The sequence below is a fragment of the Oncorhynchus nerka genome, linkage group LG7, assembly GCF_034236695.1.
Source record: "Oncorhynchus nerka isolate Pitt River linkage group LG7, Oner_Uvic_2.0, whole genome shotgun sequence".
Taxonomy (NCBI): Eukaryota; Metazoa; Chordata; class Actinopteri; order Salmoniformes; family Salmonidae; genus Oncorhynchus; species Oncorhynchus nerka.
The window spans coordinates 90,149,787-90,166,244 of record NC_088402.1 but is presented as its reverse complement, the minus strand read 5'-3'; the positions used below and the strand labels follow the sequence as shown (position 1 = coordinate 90,166,244).

At 53.3% G+C, this 16,458-nt stretch overlaps 1 protein-coding gene across 1 annotated transcript in view; it reads left to right on the top strand.

Annotated features, from left to right (window-relative positions):
- The window catches only part of LOC115118515 (tumor protein D54-like), a 42,860-nt gene that overhangs the window by 2,943 nt on the left and 23,459 nt on the right, over window positions 1–16,458 (top strand). The window contains exon 2 of the mRNA XM_029647145.2: window positions 7,812–7,966. Coding sequence (XP_029503005.1) covers window positions 7,812–7,966 — 155 coding nt within the window. The remainder of the gene's footprint in view (window positions 1–7,811; window positions 7,967–16,458) is intronic.

Below are 16,458 nucleotides of genomic sequence, written 5' to 3'. Positions count from 1 at the left end.
GATTTGTCACAGAACTGTTGCATTTTAAATAGCAAATGTGTTTACTCCGGTCTTGGCACGTGCTCTCTAGCCAACAGCTGGCAGATAGTAGGCTAGCGGGTAGGCTACTAGCGGGTAGGCTAGCGGGTAGGCTACTAGCGGGTAGGCTACTAGCGGGTAGGCTAGTCTACATCGATCGTCAAGTCACCAGAACAACACCCCATATTTATTAGCGAGGCAGCATCAAAACTCCTCACCATAAACTTTCACCACCCTGTGAAGTTTATCATGACTTAATGTGTAGCCTAATAAACTGCATGGTTTCCCGAGTTGTAGTGGGAGGACCACACAAAGTATCATCGTGTGACTCCCAAGTGGACTTTTATGTGGTTATTCTATTAATATTTGCACATGAAGACGTTTCCTGTCGCATAATACATTTTACAGACACAAAAAGATTACACCATATCGAACAAACAATTTCTGTCGGCATTTTATAAAATTGTACCTACATTTATTATATATATATATATATATATACAGTGTATTCAGACCCCTTGCGTTTATTTCTAGATTTTGTTACGTTACAGCCATATTCTAAAATTATGTATTTTTTTTATTGAATCCAATCTACACCCCATAATGATAAAGCAAAAACAAGGTTTATTGATTTTTATCACACTAAAAAAAACTTCAGAAATAACAACCCCCACAACAGGTTTCAGGTTTCCTGTTTCACTTGTCATTCAGGCCAAAGACTTCAATGTTGTTCATCAGATCAGAGAATCTTGTTTCTCGTGGTCTGACAATCTTTAGCTGCCTTTTGGCAAACTCCAAGCAGGCTGTCATGTGCTTTTTACTGAGGAGTGGGTTCTGTCTGGCCACTCTACCATAAAGGCCTGATTGGTGGAGTGCTGCAGAGATGGGAGAAACTTCCAGAATAACAACTATTCCCCTGAAGAACTCTGGAGCTCTGTCAGTGACCATCGGGTCCTTGGTCACCTCCCTGACCAAGGCCCTTTGTCCTCGATTGCTCAGTTTGGCCGAGCGGCCAGCTCTAGGGAGAGTCTTGGTTGTTCCAAACGTCTTCCATTTAAGAATGGAGGCCACTGTGTTCTTGGGGACCTTCAATGCTGCAGAAATGTGTTGGTACCCTTAACCAGATCTGTGCCTCGACACAATCCTGTCTCTGAGCTCGACGGACAATTCCTTCGGCCTCATGGCTTGGTTTTCGCTCTGACATGCACTGTCAACTGTGAGACATTGTTATAGACAGGTGTTTGCCTTTCCAAATCATGTCCAATCAATTGAATATCCCACAGGTGGTCTCCAACGAAGTTGTAGAAATATCTCAAGGATGATCAATGGGAACAGAATGCACCTGAGCTCAATTACCAGTCTCATAGCAAAGGGTCTGAATATTTTTAATTTTTAATACGTGCTAAAATTTCTAGACCCGTTTTCGGTTTGCCATTATGGTGCATTGTGTGTAGATTGAGGATTTTGTTGTTGTGTAATCCATTTTTTAGAAAAGGGCTGTTACGTGACAAAATGTGAAAGTCTGAGTACTTCCAGAATGCACTGTATGTCCCAGTTAAACGTTTGGACATGTTCTCATTCCAGGGTTTTTGTTGAACCATTTTCGACATTGTGAAATAATAGTGAAGACGGACATAAACTATCAAATAAAACACATGGAATCATGTAACCAAAAAAAAGTGTTTCCGCTTTGTCCTAAATTGCACCCTATTCCCTATGTAGTGCAGCCATGTCAAAAGTAGTGCACTATATAGGGTGCCATTTGGGACACCAGCGTAGCCCAGTCCACTCAAGAGGATAGAGAGACAGGAGTGAACTAATGGACATCTTTAAAAGGCTGCTGCTTCCATGGTGGGCTCTTTCCTCTTAGAAGAAGGTTTAGGCCTAACTCTGTAATTAGCCCCGCTCTCCTCTGGGAGTCTTCTGCGTTTGACGGCACTAAGCACTTTCCTTACATCGTGTCGCTGTTTCAATCTCCTTATCCATTTCTGTAGCTGCCAGTCTCTCACTGTAGCTGCTGCCAGTCTCTCACTGTAGCTGCTGCCCGTCTCTCTCTGTAGCTGCTGCCCGTCTCTCTCTGTAGCTGCTGCCCGTCTCTCTCTGTAGCTGCTGCCCGTCTCTCTCTGTAGCTGCTGCCCGTCTCTCTGTAGCTGCTGCCCGTCTCTCTCTGTAGCTGCTGCCCGTCTCTCTCTGTAGCTGCTGCCCGTCTCTCTCTGTAGCTGCTGCCCGTCTCTCTCTGTAGCTGCTGCCCGTCTCTCTCTGTAGCTGCTGCCCGTCTCTCTCTGTAGCTGCTGCCCGTCTCTCTCTCTCTCTGTAGCTGCTGCCCGTCTCTCTCTCTCTCTGTAGCTGCTGCCCGTCTCTCTCTCTCTCTGTAGCTGCTGCCCGTCTCTCTCTGTAGCTGCTGCCCGTCTCTCTCTGTAGCAGCTGCCAGTCTCTCTCTCTCTGTAGCTGCTGCCCATCTCTCTCTCTCTCTCTCTCTCTCTCTCTCTCTCTCTCTCTCTCTCTCTCTCTCTGTAGCTGCTGCCCGTCTCTCTCTCTCTGTAGCAGCTGCCCGTCTCTCTCTCTCTCTGTAGCAGCTGCCCGTCTCTCTCTCTCTCTGTAGCAGCTGCCCGTCTCTCTCTCTCTCTGTAGCTGCTGCCCGTCTCTCTCTCTCTGTAGCTGCTGCCCGTCTCTCTCTCTCTCTCTGTAGCTGCTGCCCGTCTCTCTCTCTCTGTAGCTGCTGCCCGTCGCTCTCTCTCTCTGTAGCTGCTGCCCGTCGCTCTCTCTCTCTGTAGCTGCTGCCCGTCGCTCTCTCTCTCTGTAGCTGCTGCCCGTCGCTCTCTCTCTCTGTAGCTGCTGCCCGTCGCTCTCTCTCTCTCTCTCTCTCTCTGTAGCAGCTGCCCGTCGCTCTCTCTCTCTGTAGCAGCTGCCCGTCGCTCTCTCTCTCTGTAGCAGCTGCCCGTCGCTCTCTCTCTCTGTAGCAGCTGCCCGTCTCTCTCTCTCTGTAGCAGCTGCCCGTCGCTCTCTCTCTCTGTAGCAGCTGCCCGTCAGCTGCCCGTCTCTCTGTAGCAGCTGCCCGTAGCAGCTGCCCGTCTCTCTCTCTCTGTAGCAGCTGCCCGTCTCTCTCTCTCTCTGTAGCAGCTGCCCGTCTCTCTCTCTCTCTGTAGCTGCTGCCCGTCTCTCTCTCTCTCTCTGTAGCTGCTGCCCGTCTCTCTCTCTCTCTGTAGCAGCTGCCCGTCTCTCTCTCTCTCTCTCTGTAGCAGCTGCCCGTCTCTCTCTCTCTCTCTCTCTGTAGCAGCTGCCCGTCTCTCTCTCTCTCTCTGTAGCAGCTGCCCGTCTCTCTCTCTGTAGCAGCTGCCCGTCGCTCTCTCTGTAGCAGCTGCCCGTCGCTCTCTCTCTCTGTAGCAGCTGCCCGTCGCTCTCTCTCTCTGTAGCAGCTGCCCGTCGCTCTCTCTCTCTGTAGCAGCTGCCCGTCGCTCTCTCTCTCTGTAGCAGCTGCCCGTCGCTCTCTCTCTCTGTAGCAGCTGCCCGTCGCTCTCTCTCTGTAGCAGCTGCCCGTCGCTCTCTCTCTGTAGCAGCTGCCCGTCGCTCTCTCTCTCTGTAGCAGCTGCCCGTCGCTCTCTCTCTCTGTAGCAGCTGCCCGTCGCTCTCTTCTCTGTAGCAGCTGCCCGTCGCTCTCTCTCTCTGTAGCAGCTGCCCGTCGCTCTCTCTCTCTGTAGCAGCTGCCCGTCGCTCTCTCTCTCTCTGTAGCAGCTGCCCGTCGCTCTCTCTCTCTGTAGCAGCTGCCCGTCGCTCTCTCTCTCTGTAGCAGCTGCCCGTCGCTCTCTCTCTCTGTAGCAGCTGCCCGTCGTCTCTCTCTCTGTAGCAGCTGCCCGTCGCTCTCTCTCTCTGTAGCAGCTGCCCGTCGCTCTCTCTCTGTAGCAGCTGCCCGTCGCTCTCTCTCTCTGTAGCAGCTGCCCGTCGCTCTCTCTCTCTGTAGCAGCTGCTCTGCCCGTCGCTCTCTCTCTGTAGCAGCTGCCCGTCGCTCTCTCTCTCTCTCTGTAGCAGCTGCCCGTCGCTCTCTCTCTCTCTCTGTAGCAGCTGCCCGTCGCTCTCTCTCTCTCTCTGTAGCAGCTGCCCGTCGCTCTCTCTCTCTCTCTGTAGCAGCTGCCCGTCGCTCTCTCTCTCTCTGTAGCAGCTGCCCGTCGCTCTCTCTCTCTGTAGCAGCTGCCCGTCGCTCTCTCTCTCTCTGTAGCAGCTGCCCGTCGCTCTCTCTCTCTCTGTAGCAGCTGCCCGTCGCTCTCTCTCTCTCTGTAGCAGCTGCCCGTCGCTCTCTCTCTCTGTAGCAGCTGCCCGTCGCTCTCTCTCTCTGTAGCAGCTGCCCGTCGCTCTCTCTCTGTAGCAGCTGCCCGTCGCTCCGCTCTCTCTGTAGCAGCTGCCCGTCGCTCTCGCTCTCTGTAGCAGCTGCCCGTCGCTCTCTCTCTCTGTAGCAGCTGCCCGTCGCTCTCTCTCTGTAGCAGCTGCCCGTCGCTCTCGCTCTCTGTAGCAGCTGCCCGTCGCTCTCGCTCTCTGTAGCAGCTGCCCGTCGCTCTCGCTCTCTGTAGCAGCTGCCCGTCGCTCTCGCTCTCTGTAGCAGCTGCCCGTCGCTCTCGCTCTCTGTAGCAGCTGCCCGTCGCTCTCGCTCTCTGTAGCAGCTGCCCGTCGCTCTCGCTCTCTGTAGCAGCTGCCCGTCGCTCTCGCTCTCTGTAGCAGCTGCCCGTCGCTCCCGCTCTCTGTAGCAGCTGCCCGTCGCTCTCGCTCTCTGTAGCAGCTGCCCGTCGCTCTCGCTCTCTGTAGCAGCTGCCCGTCGCTCTCGCTCTCTGTAGCAGCTGCCCGTCGCTCCGCTCTCTGTAGCAGCTGCCCGTCGCTCTCGCTCTCTGTAGCAGCTGCCCGTCGCTCTCGCTCTCTGTAGCAGCTGCCCGTCGCTCCGCTCTCTGTAGCAGCTGCCCGTCGCTCTCGCTCTCTGTAGCAGCTGCCCGTCGCTCTCGCTCTCTGTAGCAGCTGCCCGTCGCTCCGCTCTCTGTAGCAGCTGCCCGTCGCTCTCGCTCTCTGTAGCAGCTGCCCGTCGCTCCGCTCTCTGTAGCAGCTGCCCGTCGCTCTCGCTCTCTGTAGCAGCTGCCCGTCGCTCTCGCTCTCTGTAGCAGCTGCCCGTCGCTCTCGCTCTCTGTAGCAGCTGCCCGTCGCTCTCGCTCTCTGTAGCAGCTGCCCGTCGCTCTCGCTCTCTGTAGCAGCTGCCCGTCGCTCCGCTCTCTGTAGCAGCTGCCCGTCGCTCGCTCTCTGTAGCAGCTGCCCGTCGCTCTCGCTCTCTGTAGCAGCTGCCCGTCGCTCTCGCTCTCTGTAGCAGCTGCCCGTCGCTCTCGCTCTCTGTAGCAGCTGCCCGTCGCTCTCGCTCTCTGTAGCAGCTGCCCGTCGCTCTCGCTCTCTGTAGCAGCTGCCCGTCGCTCTCGCTCTCTGTAGCAGCTGCCCGTCGCTCTCGCTCTCTGTAGCAGCTGCCCGTCGCTCTCTCTCTCTGTAGCTGCTGCCCGTCGCTCTCTCTCTGTAGCTGCTGCCCGTCGCTCTCTCTCTCTGTAGCTGCTGCCCGTCGCTCTCTCTCTCTGTAGCTGCTGCCCGTCGCTCTCTCTCTCTCTGTAGCAGCTGCCCGTAGCAGCTGCCCGTCGCTCTCTCTCTGTAGCAGCTGCCCGTCGCTCTCTCTCTCTCTGTAGCAGCTGCCCGTCGCTCTCTCTCTCTGTAGCAGCTGCCCGTCGCTCTCTCTCTCTCTGTAGCAGCTGCCCGTCTCTCTCTCTCTCTGTAGCAGCTGCCCGTCTCTCTCTCTCTCTCTGTAGCAGCTGCCCGTCTCTCTCTCTCTCTGTAGCAGCTGCCCGTCTCTCTCTGTAGCAGCTGCCCGTCGCTCTCTCTCTGTAGCAGCTGCCCGTCGCTCTCTCTCTGTAGCAGCTGCCCGTCGCTCTCTCTCTCTGTAGCAGCTGCCCGTCGCTCTCTCTCTCTGTAGCAGCTGCCCGTCGCTCTCTCTCTCTGTAGCTGCTGCCCGTCGCTCTCTCTCTCTGTAGCTGCTGCCCGTCGCTCTCTCTCTCTCTGTAGCTGCTGCCCGTCGCTCTCTCTCTCTCTGTAGCTGCTGCCCGTCGCTCTCTCTCTCTCTCTGTAGCTGCTGCCCGTCGCTCTCTCTCTGTAGCTGCTGCCCGTCGCTCTCTCGCTGCCTGTAACCTGTTTCCACACAACCTTTTATTTTATTCGACTAAACCGGATAAAAAATAAGCCGGATAAAGTCACGACAGGCCTGATAGAAACAGCAAATTTATCTAAACTTTCAAAATGTCAACAAAACAGAATGCCTTAGGCAAGGTGGGATCGTTTATTCTGTCAAATGTATTACACACAAAATGGCGGCGCAAATATTGCTATAATAACCATCACACGGAAGTACACTTGGGAGGACACGTGATGATGGTGCCTTCGGCGCGAATTTTACACCTCTTGACTTTTCCACATCCTGAATTTAGAAATCTATTTTATGTCACCTATTAACCCCATAATGTCAAAGTGGAATTGTGTTTTTCAGACTTTTCTACAAATTTAATTTCTAAATGAAAAGCTGAAATGTCTGTAAGTCGAGTATTCTACCCTTTTGTTATGGTAAGGCCTAAATCCGCTCAGGAGTAAAAATGTGCTTAACAAGTCACATAATAAGTTGCATGAACTGTGTGCAGCAATGGGAGTTTTAACATGATGGTTGAATGACCAGCTCATCTCTGTACCACAACACATACAATTAATGTCCCTCAGTCAAGATCGGACAGGACACAAACATTCCAAAACATGCATCCTAAAGTAAAACGGCAACAAAAGAGAACCAGTGAATTGTTTGTTCTGAATACAGTGTTATGTTTGGGGCAAATCCAACACATTACTGCATCATTGTTCTTCCTCTTTGACATGTTTTTAGAGTATTTTGTGTAGATTGCTGACACACACACACACAAAAAAAGGCAATTATATCCAGCTTAGTGCCACTTTGTAACACACTGGGAAAAGTCTTGGTGTGAATATTTTCAGAATGAAGGCCCTGTGTTCTCCCACATACAGGAGGATGCTTGATGCTCCTTTCCACTAAATGATGAGTCTTAATAATATTCTGGAGATGATTGACTACTGTTTGACACATAAAAATAAATCTCGCCATAATATCATCATGTTCATTATAGGTTGTCTACCTGTCACTCGGGCTCCTGAGTGGCGCAGCGGTCTAAGGGGCGTCACTTCAGTCCCTGGTTCGAATCCAGGCTGGATCACATCCGGCCGTGATTGGGAGTCCCATAGGGGCGGGGCACAATTTGACCCAGCGTTATCTGGGCCGGGGGCCATATATATATATATATATTTATTTTTTTTAAAGTTATAATTATCTGCCAGCTGTTGACTAGAGCCAAATTGCCAAGACTAAAGTGGCCACATTCACTATATAACGCAACATCGGTTGGGACAAGGCGATGGAAACCCATTTGACTTTTGTATATTTTATTCAACCGCACAAATTGTTTTTGTGCGATACGTCATCAACACACATCCTTTTGATTTGCAACAAGTCAAATTGATGGAAACATCTCTGATGGGGAAAATGTGCTTATTTTAGAATATTCATATGAAATTCTGTCACCATGGAAACCTAGCTAGTGTGACTAAAGACAGTGGGTGAACGATGCAGATGTCTAGTTCCCTTTACTGTTGATGACATTAACAATTTAAATTCAAGGCCTCCTACTCTCATCTCAGCATGCCCCCATTCTCTCTCTCTTTCGAACCAGACATCAACCTGAACTCCCCCAACAAGGGCCTTGGCCCTGCAGGAGGTGTAGACTCCCTAACGGAGGGGGGAGCCATGGGAGTAGCAGCTGTCAACACGCTGCCCCCAGGGCTCACGGAGGAAGAGGCCGAGGAGCTCTACTCTGATCTAGCCAAGGTAGGCCCTGTCGTCCTGTCTGTTGGGGTTAAGGTTAGTGGTAGCCATGGGTGTAGTAGCCATCAACACGCTGCCCCCAGGGCTCACGGAGGAAGAGGCCGAGGAGCTCTACTCTGATCTAGCCAAGGTAGGCCCTGTTGTCCTGTCTGTTGGGGTTAAGGTTAGTGGTAGCCATGGGCGTAGTAGCCATCAACACGCTGCCCCCAGGGCTCACGGAGGAGGCCGATGAGCTCCACTCTCAACCAGCCAAGCTAGGGTCCTGTGTCTTCATCTGTCTGTCTCTGTCGTCCTGTCTGTTGGGGTTAAGGTTAGTGGTAGCCATGGGCGTAGTAGCCATCAACACGCTGCCCCCAGGGCTCACGGAGGAGGCCGATGAGCTCCACTCTCAACCAGCCAAGCTAGGGTCCTGTGTCTTCATCTGTCTGTCTCTGTCGTCCTGTCTGTTGGGGTTAAGGTTAGTGGTAGCCATGGGCGTAGTAGCCATCAACACGCTGCCCCCAGGGCTCACGGAGGAGGCCGATGAGCTCCACTCTCAACCAGCCAAGCTAGGGTCCTGTGTCTTCATCTGTCTGTCCCTGTCGTCCTGTCTGTTGGTCTGAGCTCACCAATGTAGGTCCTGTCGTCCTGTCTGTTGGTCTGAGCTCACCAATGTAGGCCCTGTCGTCCTGTCTGTTGGTCTGAGCTCACCAATGTAGGTCCTGTCGTCCTGTCTGTTGGTCTGAGCTCACCAATGTAGGTCCTGTCGTCCTGTCTGTTGGTCTGAGCTCACCAATGTAGGCCCTGTCGTCCTGTCTGTTGGTCTGAGCTCACCAATGTAGGTCCTGTCGTCCTGTCTGTTGGTCTGAGCTCACCAATGTAGGTCCTGTCGTCCTGTCTGTTGGTCTGAGCTCACCAATGTAGGCCCTGTCGTCCTGTCTGTTGGTCTGAGCTCACCAATGTAGGTCCTGTCGTCCTGTCTGTTGGTCTGAGCTCACCAATGTAGGTCCTGTCGTCCTGTCTGTTGGTCTGAGTCACCAATGTAGGTCCTGTCGTCCTGTCTGTTGGTCTGAGCTCACCAATGTAGGTCCTGTCGCCCTGTCTGTTGGTCTGAGCTCACCAATGTAGGTCCTGTCGTCCTGTCTGTTGGTCTGAGCTCACCAATGTAGGTCCTGTCGTCCTGTCTGTTGGTCTGAGCTCACCAATGTAGGTCCTGTCGTCCTGTCTGTTGGTCTGAGCTCACCAATGTAGGTCCTGTCGTCCTGTCTGTTGGTCTGAGCTCACCAATGTAGGTCCTGTCGTCCTGTTGGTCTGAGCTCACCAATGGTCTGAGCTCACCAATGTAGGTCCTGTCGTCCTGTCTGTTGGTCTGAGCTCACCAATGTAGGTCTGTCTGTTGGTCTGAGCTCACCAATGTAGGTCCTGTCGTCCTGTCTGTTGGTCTGAGCTCACCAATGTAGGTCCTGTCGTCCTGTCTGTTGGTCTGAGCTCACCAATGTAGGTCCTGTCGTCCTGTCTGTTGGTCTGAGCTCACCAATGTAGGTCCTGTCTGTTGGTCTGAGCTCACCAATGTAGGTCCTGTCGTCCTGTCTGTTGGTCTGAGCTCACCAATGTAGGCCCTGTCGTCCTGTCTGTTGGTCTGAGCTCACCAATGTAGGCCCTGTCGTCCTGTCTGTTGGTCTGAGCTCACCAATGTGTCGTCCCTGTCTGTTGGTCTGAGCTCACCAATGTAGGTCCTGTCGTCCTGTCTGTTGGTCTGAGCTCACCAATGTAGGTCCTGTCGTCCTGTCTGTTGGTCTGAGCTCACCAATGTAGGTCCTGTCGTCCTGTCTGTTGGTCTGAGCTCACCAATGTAGGTCCTGTCGCCCTGTCTGTTGGTCTGAGCTCACCAATGTAGGTCCTGTCGCCCTGTCTGTTGGTCTGAGCTCACCAATGTAGGTCCTGTCGTCCTGTCTGTTGGTCTGAGCTCACCAATGTAGGCCCTGTCGTCCTGTCTGTTGGTCTGAGCTCACCAATGTAGGTCCTGTCGTCCTGTCTGTTGGTCTGAGCTCACCAATGTAGGTCCTGTCGTCCTGTCTGTTGGTCTGAGCTCACCAATGTAGGCCCTGTCGTCCTGTCTGTTGGTCTGAGCTCACCAATGTAGGTCCTGTCGTCCTGTCTGTTGGTCTGAGCTCACCAATGTAGGTCCTGTCGTCCTGTCTGTTGGTCTGAGCTCACCAATGTAGGTCCTGTCGTCCTGTCTGTTGGTCTGAGCTCACCAATGTAGGTCCTGTCGTCCTGTCTGTTGGTCTGAGCTCACCAATGTAGGTCCTGTCGTCCTGTCTGTTGGTCTGAGCTCACCAATGTAGGTCCTGTCGTCCTGTCTGTTGGTCTGAGCTCACCAATGTAGGTCCTGTCGTCCTGTCTGTTGGTCTGAGCTCACCAATGTAGGTCCTGTCTGTTGGTCTGAGCTCCTGTAGGCCCTGTCGTGGTCTGAGCTCACCAATGTAGGCCCTGTCGTCCTGTCTGTTGTTGGTCTGAGCTCACCAATGTAGGCCCTGTCGTCCTGTCTGTTGGTCTGAGCTCACCAATGTAGGTCCTGTCTGTTGGTCTGAGCTCACCAATGTAGGTCCTGTGTTGGTCTGAGCTCACCAATGTAGGTCCTGTCTGTTGGTCTGAGCTCACCAATGTAGGTCCTGTTGTCCTGTCTGTTGGTCTGAGCTCACCAATGTAGGTCCTGTCTGTTGGTCTGAGCTCACCAATGTAGGTCCTGTCGTCCTGTCTGTTGGTCTGAGCTCACCAATGTAGGTCCTGTCGTCCTGTCTGTTGGTCTGAGCTCACCAATGTAGGTCCTGTCGTCCTGTCTGTTGGTCTGAGCTCACCAATGTAGGTCCTGTCTGTTGGTCTGAGCTCACCAATGTAGGTCCTGTCTGTTGGTCTGAGCTCACCAATGTAGGCCCTGTCGTCCTGTCTGTTGGTCTGAGCTCACCAATGTAGGTCCTGTCGTCCTGTCTGTTGGTCTGAGCTCACCAATGTAGGCCCTGTCGTCCTGTCTGTTGGTCTGAGCTCACCAATGTAGGCCCTGTCGTCCTGTCTGTTGGTCTGAGCTCACCAATGTAGGTCCTGTCGTCCTGTCTGTTGGTCTGAGCTCACCAATGTAGGTCCTGTCTGTTGGTCTGAGCTCACCAATGTAGGTCCTGTCGTCCTGTCTGTTGGTCTGAGCTCACCAATGTAGGCCCTGTCGTCCTGTCTGTTGGTCTGAGCTCACCAATGTAGGTCCTGTCTGTTGGTCTGAGCTCACCAATGTAGGTCCTGTCTGTTGGTCTGAGCTCACCAATGTAGGTCCTGTCTGTTGGTCTGAGCTCACCAATGTAGGTCCTGTCTGTTGGTCTGAGCTCACCAATGTAGGGTCCTGTCTGTTGGTCTGAGCTCACCAATGTAGGCCCTGTCTGTTGGTCTGAGCTCACCAATGTAGGTCCTGTCGTCCTGTCTGTTGGTCTGAGCTCACCAATGTAGGCCCTGTCGTCCTGTCTGTTGGTCTGAGCTCACCAATGTAGGCCCTGTCGTCCTGTCTGTTGGTCTGAGCTCACCAATGTAGGTCCTGTCGTCCTGTCTGTTGGTCTGAGTCACCAATGTAGGCCCTGTCTGTTGGTCTGAGCTCACCAATGTAGGTCCTGTCGTCCTGTCTGTTGGTCTGAGCTCACCAATGTAGGTCCTGTCTGTTGGTCTGAGCTCACCAATGTAGGTCCTGTCTGTTGGTCTGAGCTCACCAATGTAGGCCCTGTCGTCCTGTCTGTTGGTCTGAGCTCACCAATGTAGGTCCTGTCTGTTGGTCTGAGCTCACCAATGTAGGTCCTGTCTGTTGGTCTGAGCTCCTGTAGGTCCCGTCTGGGTCTGAGCTCACCAATGTAGGCCCTGTTGGTCTGAGCTCACCAATGTCCTGTCTGAGCTCACCAATGGTCTGTTGGTCTGAGCTCACCAATGTAGGCCCTGTCTGTTGGTCTGAGCTCACCAATGTAGGCCCTGTCAGTTGGTCTGAGCTCACCAATGTAGGTCCTGTCTGTTGGTCTGAGCTCACCAATGTAGGCCCTGTGTTGGTCTGAGCTCACCAATGTAGGTCCTGTCGTCCTGTCTGTTGGTCTGAGCTCACCAATGTAGGTCCTGTCGTCCTGTCTGTTGGTCTGAGCTCACCAATGTAGGCCCTGTCGTCCTGTCTGTTGGTCTGAGCTCACCAATGTAGGCCCTGTCGTCCTGTCTGTTGGTCTGAGCTCACCAATGTAGGCCCTGTCGTCCTGTCTGTTGGTCTGAGCTCACCAATGTAGGTCCTGTCGTCCTGTCTGTTGGTCTGAGCTCACCAATGTAGGTCCTGTCCCTGTCTGTTGGTCTGAGCTCACCAATGTAGGTCCTGTCGTCCTGTCTGTTGGTCTGAGCTCACCAATGTAGGTCCTGTCCTGTCTGTTGGTCTGAGCTCACCAATGTAGGTCCTGTCTGAGCTCCTGTCTGTTGGTCTGAGCTCACCAATGTAGGTCCTGTCTGTTGGTCTGAGCTCACCAATGTAGGTCCTGTCTGTTGGGTCTGAGCTCACTCACCAATGTAGGTCCTGTCTGTTGGTCTGAGCTCACCAATGTAGGTCCTGTCTGTTGGTCTGAGCTCACCAATGTAGGTCCTGTCTGTTGGTCTGAGCTCACCAATGTAGGCCCTGTCAGCTCACCAATGTAGGCCCTCTGTTGGTCTGTCCTGTCTGAGCTCACCAATGGTCTGAGCTCACCAATGTAGGTCCTGTCTGTTGGGTCTGAGCTCACCAATGTAGGTCCTGTCTGGGTCTGAGCTCACCAATGTAGGTCCTGTCTGTTGGTCTGAGCTCACCAATGTAGGTCCTGTCGTCCTGTCTGTTGGTCTGAGCTCACCAATGTAGGTCCCTGAGCTCCTGTCCTGTCTGGGTCTGAGCTCACCAATGTAGGCCCTGTCTGAGCTCACCAATGTAGGTCCTGTCTGTTGGTCTGAGCTCACCAATGTAGGTCCTGTCGTCCTGTCTGTCTGTTGGTCTGAGCTCACCAATGTAGGCCCTGTCGTCCTGTCTGTTGGTCTGAGCTCACCAATGTAGGTCCTGTCTGTTGGTCTGAGCTCACCAATGTAGGTCCTGTCTGGGTCTGAGCTCACCAATGTAGGTCCCTGTTGGTCTGAGCTCCTGTCCTGTCTGGTCTGAGCTCACCAATGTAGGTTGGTCTGAGCTCACCAATGTAGGTCCTGTCTGTTGGTCTGAGCTCACCAATGTAGGCCCTGTCTGTCTGGTCTGAGCTCACCAATGTAGGTCCTGTCGTCCTGTCTGGGTCTGAGCTCACCAATGTAGGTGTCCTGAGCTCACCAATGTCCTGTCTGGGTCTGAGCTCACCAATGTAGGTCCCTGTTGTCTGAGCTCACCAATGTAGGTCCTGGTCTGAGCTCACCAATGTAGGTCCTGTCGTCCTGTCTGTTGGTCTGAGCTCACCAATGTAGGTCCTGTCTGTTGGTCTGAGCTCACCAATGTAGGTCCTGTCGTCCTGTCTGTTGGTCTGAGCTCACCAATGTAGGTCCTGTCTGTTGGTCTGAGCTCACCAATGTAGGCCCTGTCGTCCTGTCTGTTGGTCTGAGCTCACCAATGTAGGTCCTGTCTGTTGGTCTGAGCTCACCAATGTCTGAGCTCACCAATGTCCTGTCTGTTGGTCTGAGGTCCTGTCTGTTGGTCTGAGCTCACCAATGTAGGTCCTGTCTGTTGGTCTGAGCTCACCAATGTAGGTCCTGTCTGTCTGAGCTCACCAATGTAGGTCCTGTCTGTTGGTCTGAGCTCACCAATGTAGGTCCTGTCTGTTGGTCTGAGCTCACCAATGTAGGCCCTGTCGTCCTGTCTGTTGGTCTGAGCTCACCAATGTAGGTCCTGTCTGTTGGTCTGAGCTCACCAATGTAGGTCCTGTCTGTTGGTCTGAGCTCACCAATGTAGGCCCTGTCGTCCTGTCTGGTCTGAGCTCACCAATGTAGGTCCCTGTCTGTCCTGTCCCTGTTGGTCTGAGCTCACCAATGTAGGCCCTGTCTGTTGGTCTGAGCTGTAGGTCCTGTCTGTTGGTCTGAGCTCACCAATGTAGGTCCTGTCTGTTGGTCTGAGCTCACCAATGTAGGTCCTGTCTGTTGGTCTGAGCTCACCAATGTAGGTCCTGTCTGTGTAGGTCCTGTCTGTCTGAGCTCACCAATGTAGGTCCTGTCTCTGAGCTCACCAATGTCTGTCTGGTCTGAGCTCACCAATGTAGGTCCCTGTCTGTTGGTCTGAGCTCACCAATGGGTCTGAGCTCACCAATGTAGGTCCTGTCTGTTGGTCTGAGCTCACCAATGTAGGTCCTGTCTGTCTGAGCTCACCAATGTAGGTCCTGTCTGTTGGTCTGAGCTGTCCTGTCGTGTCTGTGGTCTGAGCTCACCAATGTAGGTCCTGTCGTCCTGTCTGTTGGTCTGAGCTCACCAATGTAGGTCCTGTGTCCTGTGCTGGTCTGAGCTCACCAATGTAGGCCCTGTCGTGTCTGTTGGTCTGAGCTCACCAATGTAGGCCCTGTTGTCCTGTCTGGTCTGAGCTCACCAGGTCCTGTCGTCCTGTCTGTTGGTCTGATGTAGGTCCTGTCTCCTGTCTGTTGGTCTGAGCTCACCAATGTAGGTCCTGTCGTCCTGTCTGTTGGTCTGAGCTCACCAATGTAGGTCCTGTTGTCCTGTCTGTAGGTGGTCTGAGCTCACCAATGTAGGTCCTGTCGCCCTGTCTGTTGGTCTGAGCTCACCAATGTAGGTCCTGTCTGTTGGTCTGAGCTCACCAATGTAGGTCCTGTCTGTTGGTCTGAGCTCACCAATGTAGGTCCTGTCTGTTGGTCTGAGCTCACCAATGTAGGTCCTGTTGGTCTGAGCTCACCAATGTAGGTCCTGTCTGTTGGTCTGAGCTCACCAATGTAGGTCCTGTCTGTTGGTCTGAGCTCACCAATGTAGGTCCTGTCGTCCTGTCTGCTGGTCTGAGCTCACCAATGTAGGCCCTGTCAGCTCACCAATGTAGGTCCTGTCTGTTGGTCTGAGCTCACCAATGTAGGCCCTGTCTGTTGGTCTGAGCTCACCAATGTAGGTCCTGTCTGTTGGTCTGAGCTCACCAATGTAGGTCCTGTCTGTTGGTCTGAGCTCACCAATGTAGGTCCTGTCTGTCTGGGTCTGAGCTCACCAATGTAGGTCCTGTCTGTTGGTCTGAGCTCACCAATGTAGGTCCTGTCGTCCTGTCTGTTGGTCTGAGCTCACCAATGTAGGTCCTGTCGTCCTGTCTGTTGGTCTGAGCTCACCAATGTAGGCCCTGTCTGTTGGTCTGAGCTCACCAATGTAGGTCCTGTCTGTTGGTCTGAGCTCACCAATGTAGGTCCTGTCGTCCTGTCTGTTGGTCTGAGCTCACCAATGTAGGCCCTGTCTGTTGGTCTGAGCTCACCAATGTAGGTCCTGTCGTCCTGTCTGTTGGTCTGAGCTCACCAATGTAGGCCCTGTCGTCCTGTCTGTTGGTCTGAGCTCACCAATGTAGGTCCTGTCTGTTGGTCTGAGCTCACCAATGTAGGTCCTGTCTGTTGGTCTGAGCTCACCAATGTAGGTCCTGTCTGTTGGTCTGAGCTCACCAATGTAGGTCCTGTCTGTTGGTCTGAGCTCACCAATGTAGGTCCTGTCTGTTGGTCTGAGCTCACCAATGTAGGTCCTGTCTGTTGGTCTGAGCTCACCAATGTAGGTCCTGTCGTCCTGTCTGTTGGTCTGAGCTCACCAATGTAGGTCCTGTCGTCCTGTCTGTTGGTCTGAGCTCACCAATGTAGGCCCTGTCTGTTGGTCTGAGCTCACCAATGTAGGTCCTGTCTGTTGGTCTGAGCTCACCAATGTAGGTCCTGTCGTCCTGTCTGTTGGTCTGAGCTCACCAATGTAGGTCCTGTCTGTTGGTCTGAGCTCACCAATGTAGGCCCTGTCTGTTGGTCTGAGCTCACCAATGTAGGTCCTGTCGTCCTGTCTGTTGGTCTGAGCTCACCAATGTAGGTCCTGTCTGTTGGTCTGAGCTCACCAATGTAGGCCCTGTCTGAGCTCCTGTCTGGGTCTGAGCTCACCAATGTAGGTCCTGTCTGTTGGTCTGAGCTCACCAATGTAGGTCCTGTCTGTTGGTCTGAGCTCACCAATGTAGGTCCTGTCTGTTGGTCTGAGCTCACCAATGTAGGTCCTGTCTGTTGGTCTGAGCTCACCAATGTAGGTCCTGTCTGTTGGTCTGAGCTCACCAATGTAGGTCCTGTCTGTTGGTCTGAGCTCACCAATGTAGGTCCTGTCTGTTGGTCTGAGCTCACCAATGTAGGCCCTGTCTGTTGGTCTGAGCTCACCAATGTAGGCCCTGTCGTCCTGTCTGTTGGTCTGAGCTCACCAATGTAGGCCCTGTCTGTTGGTCTGAGCTCACCAATGTAGGCCCTGTCTGTTGGTCTGAGCTCACCAATGTAGGCCCTGTCGTCCTGTCTGTTGGTCTGAGCTCA